Source organism: Myxocyprinus asiaticus, chromosome 45 (genome assembly GCF_019703515.2).
Source record: "Myxocyprinus asiaticus isolate MX2 ecotype Aquarium Trade chromosome 45, UBuf_Myxa_2, whole genome shotgun sequence".
Taxonomy (NCBI): Eukaryota; Metazoa; Chordata; class Actinopteri; order Cypriniformes; family Catostomidae; genus Myxocyprinus; species Myxocyprinus asiaticus.
Genome location: NC_059388.1, coordinates 32,705,664 through 32,722,753, shown reverse-complemented (window position 1 = coordinate 32,722,753; position 17,090 = coordinate 32,705,664). Strand labels below are relative to the sequence as shown.

Below are 17,090 nucleotides of genomic sequence, written 5' to 3'. Positions count from 1 at the left end.
ATAATCAGATGTATAGATCATTAGATAATCCACATGAAGCACAATGTTACATATGACCACCAGGAGATGGCGCCAAATACATGACACAGACTCAATGATGACTCAAATGACACAGAATGAAACTCATTCTGTGAAATCTCATTACTAAAATCATGTCTGCATGCTATACAAACCTTTAGTCATTGTTGTGTTTGCATGTGTAATTAGTTCTTATGTACAATTATTATGTTTTATTTGTTTGGAGACGTTTTTGGACACTATGATAAATTATTTTTGTAATGTTATAACTTTTGATTGCTTTGTTGTATCAACACAACATTTTTCTCAGATACAGTCGACATGATTAATAACAAAACACACGCAGTTTTTCAAAGCCACCTTATTTCCACCCAGAGATATATAATGTCAAATCAGAAAAAAAGTAAATGTTTTGCTTATTGTTTGTGATTTTTCAGCAGTTTCTTAGGCAGAGAGTCTCAGAATGTATCATAATCTATATCATTAAAAGTTTGAAAAGTTTTCTTTACAATGATACCAAACATTTCACCCTCTTTTTTTATTTTTTATAAGTCTTTAATTTTGGGTATGCCACTGAAACAGGAAATCTTTAAAAACACCTTCAGAGCTTAAAGGGTTATATAACATACATTCTTAAAAGTACACTAGAGAAAGTGTTCAGTATGGATGAGTAGTTTATTAACTAACTCTCTCTGTGTCTCTCAGTGGTCACAGCTCTCTCTCTCCAGATGTTCCTGCCAAAAAGACGAGTGCTAAAGCTCTTTACGGTACGTGTGTCACACAAATACACATTCTGTTCTGCACAGTGTGTTATTGTGAGTGTGTGTGTGTACAGTGTCTCCTCCTGCTCTCTGTTGAGAGTACTACACTGTGTCATGTTATTCAGAACCTTATCTGACCTTGACTCCTGAGCAGAGGCGCATGACCTCTGAACCCATCAGATGAGAGCCTCAAATGAGAACACGCTGGAGGAGAGATGAGAGTGTGTTATTCAGGAAATGATGAAGACATAAGAAAAACAGCTGCTTCATATTAATTTATTCACTCGCATTATTCCTGCATTTAATGTGTGTGTGTGCGGTTCTGTTAATCTCTCATTGGTTTGCTCTGCTCCTCGTGTCACTATCAGGTACAGATGGGGTGTATTTCCTGCACACCTCTGCCAAACACAGAAAGAAAGGTAGAAACTGATGGAGTGACGAGTGTGTTTGCTGAATGACCTTTCATAGACGTCTAGTCTTTCCTTTAGCTCTCCCTGTATCCTGTGTGACACACACACACACACACACACACACACACACACACACGAGTTTCCCGCTGTGTGTCTTTTCTCTCCTCCTGTTAGTTTTCCAGAGTAAATCCTCAGATCTTCAGCTCGATCAGTTTCCTACACCAGTAAATGTATCATGTGTGCATATCTGATACTCTCTGTAAACAATGTTCATTGAAATGTTGAAATTGACCTCTGACCCCTAAACTCTGAGTGTCATGACAGGTCCACACTGAATCTGCACCTGCAGAAGTTCTTCACATGACCTGCACTGTCTGTGTTTGTTTAGCTGAACTGATGATACTTTTAGCTGTCAATAAATGTGTAGCACTCTCTGCTCTGAATCACTTTACACCTAAAAGTGCACAGGTTCTGTCTGGGGATGTGCACGAGTAATCAATAAATCGAGTGCTCGTTCAGCTTTAAATATTCATCCAAAGAGAAAAGTCGTTTCAGAAGACTTGAATGATTGCGTCTGTGTTAGTGCATAGGTTTTTTTTTTTTTAATCAATCTAGATGTTGTTGTTCATGCATAGTACTCATTTTTAAATAAGATAAAGAGTTTCAAAGGTTGAAGGTTGAGTTTAAAGTGATCGTTTACTTGTTTTCTTATTTGTTAGTGCTTGACTCAAAATGCCCATCCCTAGTTCTGTGTGGAAGTGTTCATGTTGTCATGACTGTGATATTGTGTGGACGTGATACGATGTAATCTCTGTTCTTTCAGAGCAAAGGAAAAACTACACCAAAAACAGCATCAACAGTCTGACAGACACAACGCAGTACCATGTGGAGGTAAAACTGTCCATACATCTGAGATCTGTTTTAAGAGTTTAAGAGTCATTGTAAGTGATGGACTGATCACAGTGATTGATTTTTAATTGTCTCATCTGTTGTGTGGTTGTCGTGTCACAGTACCAACATTTCTCAGTAGTCTGTACTAATACCAGTGACATTTCTTAAGTCTTGATACCAATTTCAATACCACAGCAAAAAGTAATTTAAGTTAGTACTAATGAAAGGCAAGTAAACAGTCAGTAAAATACCTACTTTACTAGTACAGTCTTCACCGTATGATTATGAGATATAATACATCCATATTTATTATTATTTTTATTTTTTTGATTTTCTCCCCAATTTGGAATGCCCAATCCCCAATGCACTCTAAGTCCTCGTGGTGGTGTAGTGACTCGCCTCAATCCGGGTGGTGGAGGACGAATCTCAGTTGCCTCCGCATCTGAGACCGTCAATCCGCACATCTTATCACGTGGCTTGTTGAGCGCGTTACCACGGAGACGTAGCGCGTGTGGAGGCTTCACGCTATTCTCCACGGCATCCATGCACAACTCGCCACACGCCCCACCGAGAGCGAGAACCACATTATAGTGACCACGAGGAGGTTACCCCATGTGACTCTACCCACCCTAGCAACCGGGCCAATTTGGTTGCTTAGGAGACCTGACTGGAGTCACTCAGCACACCCTGAATTCAAACTCACGACTCCAGGTGTGATAGTCAGCGTCAATACTCGCTGAGCTACCCAGACCCCCATACATCCATTTTTTTAAAGCTACTAAAGTTATCCAGCCAAGAGCTGCAAGTTGTTTTCTTGCTGTCTTATTGTTTGTTTAATTTTAACTGGAACTGTCGATTTAACATATTAATTCAGTGCGATTTATTAAATAAAAAATAGCGCATTAAAAAATGAATGCAATTAATCATGCTCCTGGACCATAATATGTTATGAGTCACTCAATACTAATGTTAACAAATGGAAACTTATTGTAAAGTATTACCAAAATATACGATACAATACAAAAAGTGGCTTTAGAATGCAATATATAGTTTATTTCTATATTATTGAACATAATCCTGTCATTGACCTACAGTTCACAGCAATCCATTTTGCACTTGAATTCATCAGTCAGTTCGAGATTTATTATGAGGGCGTCAATGTACACCTGCATCAGACGGACGCTTTTGGAGCGTCTCGGTTGTGTCATAAACGTACAGTTTTTAAGTTGCTGTGTCAAGTTGAACGACGTTGGGATTTGCGCTCCATCAAGCTGTGTTTGTATGCAAGAACATGTTCTCATCTTGTGCTGTCTGCTGTCAGTAAGTGTGATTTGTTCTCTGTATAAGCTGCTCGTTGCCTGTACAGCGAGTTTCACTTACTGCCCCCTGGAGAAAACAGGTGGTACTACAAGCTTGAATTGCTCAGGAATCTTCCTTATTACGAAACGGGGATATGATATTTGCGTAAATGTTTTTTAACGTGTTATTTTTATATATAATTAATCACACCGAATGAAAGCGTTAAATCAACAGCCCTAGTTAGAACATCATGTAATTAATTAGATAAAACATTTTATTGATTGACTGCCCTAATATGAACATACTAGACAGCGGCAGGTCTATTAGGCTGCATAAATACTTCAAGTCAGATATTTTAAACACCGTTTACATGTATAAGACATAACTGAATGTGTTTAGATTTATATCTTGCCAAGACGGTCATAAACACGGACATGGAAATAAGCTGCTGAAATGAGTCGGCCTCATCAGTACTGCAGGAAGTCTTACATCTTTTCAATCTTAGCGTCGACTTGGTACCAAAGTACCAGTACATTTGACATCCCTAATCAGTCCTTTGTGATTTGTGTCTCCTGCAGCATCTGACCACGTTTGTGGTGGACCGTAAAGAGGCCATGTTGACCATCGATGACGGTATCAGAAAACTGCGTCTGTTGGATGCTAAAGGGAAGGTTTGGACGCAAGACATGATTCTACAGGTCGATGAGAAAGCTGTCAGCCTCATCGACAGTGAAACCAAGGTACAGTGCAAACAAACAAACATCAGATGCCATATTTTACACATTATTAGTCAAGCTTCACTATATTACACATAGCGACTTGATCAAACCTCAAAGTATTAAATGTTCAGTGTGTAAGTCATCCTGCAGCACTACAGACATGAATGATAGTTTAATCTTTCAGAATGAGTTGGAGAACTTTCCTCTGAGTTCCATCCAACACTGTCAAGCCGTGATGAACGCGTGCAGTTATGATTCGATACTCGCGCTGGTGTGTAAAGAATCCGGACAGGGCAAACCGGACCTGCACCTGTTCCAGTGTGACGATATCAAGGTATTTAAACAGTCTCACAACACAAATCGCAGCACTGTTCCTCCTTGTGTTGATAATGATGATGTCATGTGACCTCCTCAGGCCAGTCTAATCCACGTGGACATCGAGAGTGCCGTCAGCGATCACAAAGGCGGGAAAGTGAAGAAACGGCCAGAGGCGCTCAAGTAAGATCGTCACTGACCAGCTGTATGAATTGTGATGCTGTTGCCATGGTAACCCAGCATCCGTTTCTCTGTGTCCGTCAGAATGATCCTGAAGAGTGACGGCACCATCCCGCCACCACCAGGAGGCCCCGCCCCCAAGCCTCCAGCAGCTGTCAGTCAAGAGAACCACAAGAGTCGAGTGGCCAGTTGGTCGGCCTGGACCAATGAGCAGCAAGACTGTGAGTCAGATTTTTATATGTGGGGTGAGAACGGGGCAAGTTGTCACACGTGTGCTCTAATGTTTGAGTCAACCGTTCAAGTACACATGTGTTGGTTTAAAAAAATGCTATTATGCTATTTTGATCTACAAATAAGCAAATTTTTGAAATTAGAGCCTATAAGTTGAAACATGAAGAAAATATGAGAATGTGACATCTGGTGAATAAAATATAAATAACATGAGTTGAAAATCATGTCATGCCAGTAACAGTCAGTAGATGACTGTAGACACATACTGTGTAGTCTGATGACTTGTAACAAAATTTTAGATTTTATCACAACATATGCATTTGGATATATATTTTTATTTGTCAAAGTTTAGCATTTTAAAATGTACTTGAAGTGTCAGGTTTTGCAGTTTATGTCATTATGTTTGCAATCAAACCTGACCATGGTGTTACAAAGAAATATTGGTGTTAAAATATTGGCTATTTGCCGATATCAATGATATATTTTCCAAATAAATAACATAACATTAACAAACAGTTTAAACCTTACCTTGACCTTAAACAGTTTAAACCTTAACCTTACTGACCTAGCTGCTTCATTTTTAACACTTATACTTTCACAGGTGCCATTTCTCTGTAACAAAGCTCTTGAACATGTTTTACATTTGTTCACATAACCATGAGGGGAAGATTCTTCTTTAGGAAGATTCGTTTTTCAGCGGTCTCTGACGTCAGCCTGCTCCTCCTTTCATCAATAACATTTGAGACTGTGCTAAAGAGCCTCTCACTCTCTACACTTGTGCAGGGAGCACAGTTAATCTCACCTGCCGTGGCTGCCAGGGAGGGCAGTCGAGGTTGGTTTACTTTCCAGTAAAGCAAGGGATTGTCCGACAGTGGAATATTTGCCTCACTTAGGTAGGTCTCCACTTGAATTTGTGCACTTGTGGTTATCTTAGGAACAGGTAATACTTGGCTCTCCTCCAGGATTTCATCAAAGATGTTAACAGAAATTCCCTTACCTGTCTTTGTAACGTGGATCCAACAGAGTAGCAACCGAGTATAATGGCTCAGATTCCACGTCATTAAAATGTCTGTTGACTGCGTCAAAGAGGGTACTTTTCATTGTCTTAATCCCCTGATCAGCCTCGTTTTCCCGACTGAGAACATGTTTCAGGACACACACAATGGGGATGACATCAGCTACAGATGCAGAGGAGACACTCACCTCCCTTGTCATCTCCTCAAAAGAGGCCAGAACCGTGGAAGCCGTCCCCAACAGCCCCCACTGGTTTGCTGTCAGTGTGGATGGCAGGTCGTATTCAGCTGTATATGCACATAGTGTCGTTTTTGCGCAATGAGGCTTTCAATCATGTACTGGGTGCTGTTCCATCTAGTTTGGACATCCTCCTGCAGATGCTTAGGCTGCATATTTAGCTCTACTTGGATGTCTTCTAACCGTGAATAGGCAAGGGGTGAGTGTTTAAAGTGGCCTACAGTTTTTCTCGCATTGGCCAATGCATCACTTACACTGTGCTGCGACAACAGTCCCTCGTGTACAATTAGCTGCAGTGTGTGCGTGAAGCATCCTAAACTCACCACGCCAAGTTGATCCATGGCCTTCTTCATGTTTTTTGCATTGTCCCTTAAAACTACATGGACTTTGTTTTTATTAATCTTCCATTCGCGCAGCATCTCTTCAATGGCTGCCATAATAGAATCCCCTGTGTGCGAGCCATGAAACTCTCGGGCATGCAGCACAGCTTTTTTCAAGGTAAAATCAGTCTATCCATTGCGCGGTCAGACTCAACAAGGACATTGGACTCCCGTCTGAGCTCCAGATGTCTGTTGTGAGACTAACCACACCCATATTCTCAAAGAGTTTGGAGAGGAAATCGCAAACTTCGTTGTGCATATGAGGGATGACCTTTTCCATTATATACAGATGCATCTCAATAAATTAGAATGTCGTGGAAAAGTTCATTTATTTCAGTAATTCAACTCAAATTGTGAAACTCGTGTATTAAATAAATTCAATGCACACAGACTGAAGTAGTTTAAGTCTTTGGTTCTTTTAATTGTGATGATTTTGGCTCACATTTAACAAAAACCCACCAATTCACTATCTCAAAAAATTAGAATACATCATAAGACCAATAAAAAAAACATTTTTAGTGAATTGTTGGCCTTCTGGAAAGTATGTTCATTTACTGTATATGTACTCAATACTTGGTAGGGGCTCCTTTTGCTTTAATTACTGCCTCAATTCAGCGTGGCATGGAGGTGATCAGTTTGTGGCACTGCTGAGGTGGTATGGAAGCCCAGGTTTCTTTGACAGTGGCCTTCAGCTCATCTGCATTTTTTGGTCTCTTGTTTCTCATTTTCCTCTTGACAATACCCCATAGATTCTCTATGGGGTTCAGGTCTGGTGAGTTTGCTGGCCAGTCAAGCACACCAACACCATGGTCATTTAACCAACTTTTGGTGCTTTTGGCAGTGTGGGCAGGTGCCAAATCCTGCTGGAAAATGAAATCAGCATCTTTAAAAAGCTGGTCAGCAGAAGGAAGCATGAAGTGCTCCAAAATTTCTTGGTAAACGGATGCAGTGACTTTGGTTTTCAAAAAACACAATGGACCAACACCAGCAGATGACATTGCACCCCAAATCATCAAAGACTGTGGAAACTTAACACTGGACTTCAAGCAACTTGGGCTATGAGCTTCTCCACCCTTCCTCCAGACTCTAGGACCTTGGTTTCCAAATGAAATACAAAACCTGCTCTCATCTGAAAAGAGGACTTTGGACCACTGGGCAACAGTCCAGTTCTTCTTCTCCTTAGCCCAGGTAAGACGCCTCTGACGTTGTCTGTGGTTCAGGAGTGGCTTAACAAGAGGAATACGACAACTGTAGCCAAATTCCTTGACATGTCTGTGTGTGGTGGCTCTTGATGCCTTGACCCCAGCCTCAGTCCATTCCTTGTGAAGTTCACCCAAATTCTTGAATCGATTTTGCTTGACAATCCTCATAAGGCTGCGGTTCTCTCGGTTGGTTGTGCATCTTTTTCTTCCACACTTTTTCCTTCCACTCAACTTTCTGTTAACATGCTTGGATACAGCACTCTGTGAACAGCCAGCTTCTTTGGCAATGAATGTTTGTGGCTTACCCTCCTTGTGAAGGGTGTCAATGATTGTCTTCTGGACAACTGTCAGATCAGCAGTCTTCCCCATGATTGTGTAGCCTAGTGAACCAAACTGAGAGACCATTTTGAAGGCTCAGGAAACCTTTGCAGGTGTTTTGAGTTGATTAGCTGATTGGCATGTCACCATATTCTAATTATTTGAGATAGTGAATTGGTGGGTTTTTGTTAAATGTGAGCCAAAATCATCACAATTAAAAGAACCAAAGACTTAAACTACTTCAGTCTGTGTGCATTGAATTTATTTAATACACGAGTTTCACAATTTGAGTTGAATTACTGAAATAAATGAACTTTTCCACGACATTCTAATTTATTGAGATGCACCTGTAATGGCGACTGGGCAAAGTGTAGCGAGGCTCGAGATGCTCAATTAAGCGTTGAAACCCCACATTTTCTACCACCAAAAGGGGCTGGTCGTCCAGGACAATAAACTGAACTAGTTTCTCTGTTATCAATTTCGCCTTGTTGCTGCATGGGGGGAGTTTCTCTCGACTTTTTATTGATTCCAGCAATGTCTGCTGTTGGGGCGTTTTGCTCTTCTTTGCAGCCGTTACTAGCAGAAATTCCTGGTGTTGTTCCTTGTGCTGTTTTTCCAAACGCTTAATTAAGTTTGTGGTGTTAAACCGACCAATAGCACTGCCACCCCTTGAAACATTTGCTTTGCAAATTTTGCATTCGACCGTTGGACTTTTTTCCTCTTTAAGGTTAAAATACTTCCACACCGCTGACATGACTATTCTGTAAGTTAGCTATCATACTCATGCGACTATAATTGGCTACTACTGTTATCACGTGACAGGCTGCGCCACTTAAATGGATGTCGCAGCACGGGAAATGCTAATATACAAGCATTTAGGCGATGGTTTAAGCTAGATTTTACCATGGTTTGTGTTGGATAGGTATCGGATCATATTTTCTCCCCTCCGATCTCTGATCTAGCATTCTGGGCCAGTATCAGCCCAATACTGATGATGTGGATCGTATCGGGACATCCCTAATAGTGCCGTAGCTATGTCACGGAAGTAATGTCTGGACTGCACACAGACGTTTCAGACAGTTCTGGAGCAGTGTTTTCTGTGAGAGAGAGTAACTCCCTTTGGCATGGACTTTGTGCTTTGTAACTTTGTAGACCTTTTACATGCACAAACAGCTATATTACACACTAAAGGAAAGGTAAAATCCCAAAAAGCATAATAGGGCCTTTAAGTAAATCAGAATGTGTTTTATGAAGAGCTGTCTTAAACGCTTCTTTAATCCAATCAGGCGAGTAACCCCGACATTTATTTTTCAGAATCTCTGACTTGTCAATAAAATCTGAATCAGAGTGACATATCCTCCTCAATCTATAAAATTGACGTTTAGGAAGTCCCTTTTTCACAGGATTTGGGTGAAAACTGGAGACAAGCAAAAGAGTATTCCGGTCAGTGTCTTTTGTAAATAAAGTATTAATGAGACTCGCTTCATTTTTCTGAACCCACATGTCAAGAAAATGGACATGTACTGAACTCATTTCCAAACTGAATTCCAAATTCTCCACAAAACCATTTAGAAGTTTTACAAAATCATGAACTTCTCATGTGGAATTCAATTTGTTCAAACTTTCTATAGTACCCATTTAATTTGCAAGTGTGTGTGTGTGAGAGTGAGTGTGTGTGTGAGAGTGAGTGTGAGTGTGTGTGAGTGTGTGAGAGTGAGTGTGTGTGAGTGTGTGTGAGAGTGTGTGTGTGTGTGTGTGTGTGAGAGTGAGTGTGTGTGTGAGAGTGAGTGAGTGTGTGTGTGAGAGTGAGTGAGTGTGTGTGTGAGAGTGTGTGAGTGAGTGAGTGTGAGAGAGAGTGAGTGTGTGTGAGTGTGTGAGTGAGTGTGTGAGTGAGTGTGTGAGAGTGAGTGAGTGTGTGTGTGAGAGTGAGTGTGTGAGTGAGTGAGTGAGTGTGAGAGAGAGTGAGTGTGTGTGAGTGTGTGTGTGTGAGTGAGTGTGTGAGTGTGTATGTTTTGCACTGAGGATGTTTTAGAGTCTCACCCTGTCATTTCTGTCTGGTTTTTTTTTTTCTGCATTGTGACTGATTTATTGATTGTGTTTGACGGATCAAAAAAAAAAAAAAGCTGTGTTTTTGGTCTTTCCCATTCATTTTCAATGGTTGGTCAATTTTGACTGTGAATGTCAATGTCAGGTGTCCTTTTTTGTTGTTTTTACGACCACTTTGACTTATCGAATCAAGCCCAATTTATTTTTTATTTTTTGTGTGTGTGAGTGGTGTGAGTGTGTGAGTGAGTGCGAGTGTGCGAGTGTGTGTGCGTGCGAGTGTGTGTGTGCGTGCGAGTGTGTGCGTGCGAGTGTGTGCGTTCGAGTGTGTGCGTGCGAGTGTGTGCGCGTGAGTGTGTGCGCGTGTGTATGTTTTGCACTGAGGATGTTTTAGAGTCTCACCCTGTCATTTCTGTCTGTTTTTTTTTTTCTGCATTGTGGCTGATTTATTGATTGTGTTTGACGGATCAAAAAAAAAAAAAAAAAAGCTGTGTTTTTGGTCTTTCCCATTCATTTTCAATGGTTGGTCAATTTTGACTGTGAAATGTCAATGTCAGGTGTCCTTTTTTTTTTGTTTTTACGACCACTTTGACTTATCAAATCAAGCCCAATTTTTTTGTGTGTGTGTGTGTTCAGATGGCAAATGAAGGAAAAGTCATCAAGTCTTGTACTGCTCAGATAAATGAAACATTTGTATTAAATGAGGAAAATTTATCTTGTTAAAAATGACAGAATACCAAAAAATAAAATAAAAATAAAAATCTGTTTTAGGGCTGCACGATTAACCGAAATAAAATCGAAATCGCAAAATGACCCAGTGTGATTTTCAAACTGTGAGGGATGCGATTTAATTCAATAAATAAAGTCTCAACACGCTGCATGTCTGTAATGTGTAGTGCTTTATTAATTACATGTAAATGGGATAATTGTATTACACATGTGGTTTCAGAGTGATTCTGTGCTCCATACACACAAACTATCTATCTGCTGCCCTGAGTTACAGATGTGCTAACATCTGTATTATTTAAAGCACCCCAGATTTACTTTAAATGCACATTTGTGTAATTTCACATACCTCTATGTCTGGCCGGTACAGTTTACTATACACATTTAAATTACCCAATGAGAGCAGGTTTTTGTTGTGTTGAGACAGAAATTAACTTTCAAAAATATTCACTGGAGTAAAAGTGTGACAACTTGCCCCGGTGTAAACACATATGCACTGTTGAGATCAGAACTGCGTTCATGTACTGTAAAGCATCGTATGATTGTCAGATCATTGTTCAGTCTTGGTGTCTTTATCTTTGTTTTCTTAGACTTGAGTTCATGTTTGTGATTCTGTATCTGCTGTGTGTCCTCGGACGCATCACTTCCTGTTCTCACAGCATGTGGTAAATGTGTTTGTGTTCAGATGATAAACAGAGACATCACGCTGAGCTGGATGGGTTTCCAGAGATGAGCGCTGCACAAGTGGACAGAGATGTGGTGAGTGTTTACACTGATACATCACATCCTGTGCCTCTTCCTGTCCGTCAGCCAATGAGACGAGTCCGTCACTGTTCACTACAGATACACAAATAAAATGTCTCAGTCCGTCCATCTGTGTCAACCCCAATCATTCCATCATAAATCTGTGTGTTTATTATCATGTGTGAAATCTGTTTTCATTTATCAAAATTATAATGATTTACCAAAAGTGTCAAAAGTTCAGGATGTTCTGGTGAAATCAAAATGGACTTTATTTACTTTATTAATTCATGTTTCTGTTCTTATTGTGAACAATTCACCAGTACATGTTATTACAATGAAAGTAAAGTTTTTCCCATTGAATATTCTGTTTCACCTTGAAATATGTCACATTATAGAAGTAAAATGGGTTTGAATGAAGTTTCATGTTGACTTTAAATTCCCAGTTTAACTGAAGTTGGATTGGTGGTTGTTTCAGATGAATGTTTGTTACACGTATTTCTGTGTGTATTTAAGTGCATAATGAAAAACTGCCGTGTGTTTTACAGCAAATCCTGAATCACCTTCTGGACGACATCGAACACTTCGTCACTAAACTTCAGAAAGCTGCCGAAGCCTTTAGTGAACTCAACAAACGAAAGAAATCTAAGAAGAGTAAAAAGAAAGGGCCAGGAGGTGCGTTCACTGTGTGTTTGATATTATTTATCAATGTAATGAGTACAGTGCAGTTTATACCACATCAGACGATTCAAACCTCTCAAATAGTCTTTATGTTGATGATGGGGACGGATGGTGTCATTTGTATGTTTGATTGATGCTGGTGTTTGTGTGTGTGTTGATTTAAACAGAAGGAGTTTTGACTCTCCGAGCGAAACCACCAACTCAAGACGAGTTTGTCGACTGTTTCCAGAAATTCAAACATGCCTTCAACCTGCTGGTGAGTGACATTTACAGTTGTTTATTTTATGACAATTTAATGGGAACAAGTTTTTGGTACCATATTTTGTACCCAGGATTACATGTAAATCTCATTGTCCTGTAATATAACTCAGAGTGATGTTGGACTATATAAACGATATAATCAATATTTTACATCTGGAGAATTTAATATAATTATATTATATTATATTTATTATATTTAATATAATAAAGATGTATGTAATTCTCATGTTTAGACATGTTGTGATGTGATTATTGTTTGTTGTCTCAGGGAAAGTTGAAGAATCACATTCAGAACCCGAGTGCTGTGGATCTGGTTCACTTCCTGTTTAATCCTCTCAGACTGGTAAGACTTCCTCTGTTTGATGATACTGTAGCATTCAGCTTGAGTGTGTGAACTGTCTGTGTATCTGTTTGTGTTAACAGAATATCTGTCAAACTGATATATTAGCATTTACTGATAGAGATGGGTCAGGACTAGGGTAAGTTTAGGTTAGAGTTAGTTTGGGTTAGCGTTAGTTTGGGTTATGGTTATTTTGTATTAATTTGGGTTAGTGTGGGTTAGTTTGGGTTAAGTTGGTTAAGGGTTATTTTGGATTATGGTCAGTTTGGTTAAATTGGGTCAGGGTTAGTTTGGGTTATGGTCAGTTTGGTTAAATTGGGTCAGGGTTAGTTTGGGTTATGGTCAGTTTGGTTAAATTGGGTCAGGGTTAGTTTGGGTTATGGTCAGTTTGGTTAAACTGGGTCTGGTTTAGTTTGGGTTATGGTCAGTTTGGTTAAGTTGGGTCAGGGTTAGTTTGGGTTAGCTTTAGTTTGGGTTATGGTTATTTTGAGTTAATTTGGGTTAGTGTGGGTTAGTTTGGGTTAAATTGGGTCAGGGTTAATTTGGGTTATGGTCAGTTTGGTTAGTTTGGGTTAGGGTTAGGATTAGTTTGGGTTAGGGTTAGTTTGTGTTAGTTTGTGTTATGGTTATTTTGAGTTAATTTGGGTTAGTGTGGGTTAGTTTGGGTTAAGTTGGGTTAGAGTTAGTTTGGGTTATGGTCAGTTTGGTTAAGTTGTGTTAGGGTTATTTTGGGTTATGGTCAGTTTGGTTAAGTTGGGTCAGGGTTAGTTTGGGTTAGCTTTAGTCTGGGTTATGGTTATTTTGTGTTAATTTGGGTTAGTGTGGGTTAGTCTGGGTTAAGTTGTGTAAGGTTTAGTTTGGGTTAGGGTTAGATTAGGTTGGGTTAGAGTTAATTTGGGTTATGGTCAGTTTGGTTAGTTTGGGTTAGGGTTAGTTTGTGTTAGTTTGGGTTATGGTCAGTTTGGTTAAGTTGTGTTAGGGTTAGTTTGGGTTATGGTCAGTTTGGTTAAGTTGGTTCAGGGTTAGTTTGGGTTAGCTTTAGTTTGGGTTATGGTTAGTTTGTGTTAGGGTTAATTTGGGTTATGGTCAGTTTGATTAAGTTTTGTCAGGTTTAGTTTGGGTTATGGTCAGTTTGGTTAGTTTGGGTTAGGGTTAGTTTGGGTTAGGGTTAGTTTGTGTTAGTTTGGGTTATGGTCAGTTTGATTAAGTTTTGTCAGGTTTAGTTTGGGTTATGGTCAGTTTGGTTATGTTGTGTCAGGGTTAGTTTGGGTTAGGGTTAGTTTGTGTTAGGGTTAGTGTGGGTTAGTTTGGGTTAAGTTGGGTTAGAGTTAGTTTGGGTTATGGTCATTTGGTTAAGTTGTGTTAGGGTTATTTTGGGTTATGGTCAGTTTGGTTAAGTTGTGTCATGGTTAGTTTGTGTTAATTTGGGTTAGTGTGTGTTTGTTTGGGTTAAGTTGGGTAAGGGTTAGTTTGGGTTAGGGTTAGATTAGGTTGGGTTAGATTTAATTTGGGTTATGGTCAGTTTGGTTAAATTGTGTCAGGGTTAGTGTGGGTTAGTTTGGGTTCATTTTGATTAGAGTTAGTTTGGGTTATGGTCAGTTTGGTTAAGTTGTGTTAGGGTTATTTTGGGTTATGGTCAGTTTGGTTAAGTTGTGTCATGGTTAGTTTGTGTTAATTTGGGTTAGTGTGTGTTTGTTTGGGTTAAGTTGGGTAAGGGTTAGTTTGGGTTAGGGTTAGATTAGGTTGGGTTAGATTTAATTTGGGTTATGGTCAGTTTGGTTAAATTGTGTCAGGGTTAGTGTGGGTTAGTTTGGGTTCATTTTGATTAGAGTTAGTTTGGGTTATGGTCAGTTTGGTTAAGTTGGGTTAGGGTTTGTTTGGGTGAGGTTTAGGGGTTGATTTTGCGTGTTCTGAAATATCAGACTGCAATTCATAACTTAAAGGAATATTCCGGGTTCAGTATAAGTTAAGTTCAATCGACAGCATTTGTGGCATAATATTGATTACCACAAAATTTAATTTAGACTCGTCCCACGTTTTCTTTAAAAAAAGCACAAATGTGTGTTCCAGTGAGACACTTACAATGGAAGTCAATGGGGTCAATAATCTGTAAACATTAAAATACTCACTGTTTCAAAAGTATAGACACAAGACATAAACAATATGTGTGTTAACATGATTTTACTGTGATAAAATCACTTACTAAACACATCTGTGGAAAGATATAGATAATTATACAAATTCGCTGCCATGATGTAACGTCAACAAACCCTAAAATGATGATTTAAACAACTTTACAACTCAAATGATACACAAGATTTAACAGAAGAATTAATGTAAGTGCTTTTATAAAATTATAAGCTTCACATTTCTTTTTTTAAACCCTCCAAAAATTGACCCCATTGACTTCCATTGTAAGTGTCTCACTGGAACACACATTTGGGCTTTTTTAAAGAAAAGGAGGGACCAGTCGAAAAGCATGTTCAACCAGACCACGTGTTGGCAGTGTGTTGGCCAAGCGCTCGCATCTGCGTTCTCTACTTGCATAGAGTAGTTTCGGCTTAAGAGCTTCCTGAAGACTGACTAGTCAACTTATTGTTCAGACAACACACCGACTAGTCAATTTTAAAAAATTTGTATTTTTGTACAACTCTAAATTACTCTGTCAGAGGTGATTGTTTGAAGTTGTGTTGTTTGTGTGTGTGTGTCAGGTGATCCAGACGTCAGGTGGAGTTGATCTGGCTAAAAGTGTGATCGTTCCTCTGCTCACCAGAGAAGCCATTGACTTCCTGCATGCTGCAGGTTCAGCAGACGAGAGACACCTGTGGGTCACACTGGGAGATGGATGGACCAAGTGCAGGTACATCACACACACAGATTTCACTGAAGACAAGTTGAACTCACTGCGTCCATCCCGTGTGTTCTTTATCAAACATGAAGCATTTACAGCTGAGCTGCGATCCAAATAGTGCATAAAACAACAAAGTACAAAACAACACTGTCTCTCAGGTTGGAGTGGCCAAAGGATCACATGTTTCCTCCTCACACGTTGTGCTTTCGTGATGGCTGGGAGCCGCCAGTGCTGGTGTCTCATGAACAGGAAGTGGCGCAGCTGGCAGAGAGATTGATCCAGGCCGAGGTTCAGAGATCAGGAGACAGACCGCCACTCGATGTGAGACACAATGTCATCTTCTCATCATATCAAGTGCAACAGATAATGAGTGTTTACATGCACATCAACACTCTGATAATCACTAAAAATCAGTTTATTCTAAAAATCTCGCTTTTACATGAGACTTCAAATCATCAGGTTATTCTCAGAATGTTACGCTCAACACTTGCACACATTAGTAAGTACGCTGGTAAGGTTAGGGTTAACTAACATAACATGCAGAGTCGAACCGTTTCTGACTTTACCCCGATACAGGAAAACCATTTAAGGTGTTTACATGACCGAACATGTTGTCAGCTTCAGAGAATGTGAGCGTAGCAAATTGGAAGCAGAGCGACATGATTTTGCCTTCAACTATCCTCATGTCTCGGCTCCTTATTTGTACCTCAGCTGCTGTATATTGTAAATGAATGAAGGGGAAGGAGAGCGCGAGTGGGGAACTGATTGCCACATCCAAATGTTTGTTGTGGAATCTTAAAAGTCATGTCCAGAAAACACGATAATATCCATTCACATGTGGAAGAAAATGTAAAAGTCAGTAATACTTATCTCTCTCACCCCAATTAATTATTTTGAATAATCATATTATCATTCTAGTCTAATGCATCGCCATCACAACTGTATGTCCCGCAATAAATAGAGTTGAACTTTTAACAACCTAAAACACCAACTGAACTTATCAATGTGTTAATATTGCGTAGTTTGACTACAGAATTGCCATCTAGAATTTATTTTAGTGCTGTGATTTATGCACTTACATTTGCAGATAAAGAAGCTCAGCAAACATAGGCCGAGGTAGAGAGGGGAAGATTTTAAATATTTAAAAGATAAAAAGCTTGTATTCCTGAAATTGAGCTCAGCATTGCACACATATTTTTTATAGTTTTATCTAATCTTAATTAAAAAAGAGAGCACTTGACCATACACTCATAAAAAAAATAAAATAATACATGTTTGGTAATTCATTAATTTGAGTTTTTTTATATATTATTATTTATTTATTTTGGTAAAAAACATTTTTGTTTGGTAATTTATTAATTTTATCATATTTAATCAAATTAAATTAATGGTTGTTTTTTTTTTGGTAATTTGATTTAATGTTTTTTTATTTTATTTGGTAATTCATTTATTTGATTTAATATATTAATTTT

At 39.2% G+C, this 17,090-nt stretch overlaps 1 protein-coding gene across 13 annotated transcripts in view; it reads left to right on the top strand.

The window, feature by feature from the left end:
• LOC127435176 (epidermal growth factor receptor kinase substrate 8-like) overlaps positions 1-17,090 on the top strand; it is a 98,567-nt gene that overhangs the window by 63,321 nt on the left and 18,156 nt on the right. For 10 of the 13 annotated variants that reach the window (XR_007896139.1, XM_051688421.1, XM_051688429.1 and 7 more), the window contains exons 3-15: positions 724-785; positions 1,148-1,198; positions 2,013-2,080; positions 3,958-4,119; positions 4,283-4,432; positions 4,514-4,596; positions 4,678-4,814; positions 11,430-11,503; positions 12,034-12,160; positions 12,334-12,422; positions 12,696-12,770; positions 15,479-15,627; positions 15,777-15,939. Coding sequence is in view for 12 of the 13 variants with exons in the window: in XM_051688421.1 (XP_051544381.1) it covers positions 724-785; positions 1,148-1,198; positions 2,013-2,080; positions 3,958-4,119; positions 4,283-4,432; positions 4,514-4,596; positions 4,678-4,814; positions 11,430-11,503; positions 12,034-12,160; positions 12,334-12,422; positions 12,696-12,770; positions 15,479-15,627; positions 15,777-15,939 (1,390 nt within the window). In the remaining variant the exon portion in view is untranslated. The remainder of the gene's footprint in view (positions 1-723; positions 786-1,147; positions 1,199-2,012; positions 2,081-3,957; positions 4,120-4,282; positions 4,433-4,513; positions 4,597-4,677; positions 4,815-11,429; positions 11,504-12,033; positions 12,161-12,333; positions 12,423-12,695; positions 12,771-15,478; positions 15,628-15,776; positions 15,940-17,090) is intronic. The other 3 variants (XM_051688431.1, XM_051688426.1, XM_051688430.1) reach the window with 1 other exon arrangement.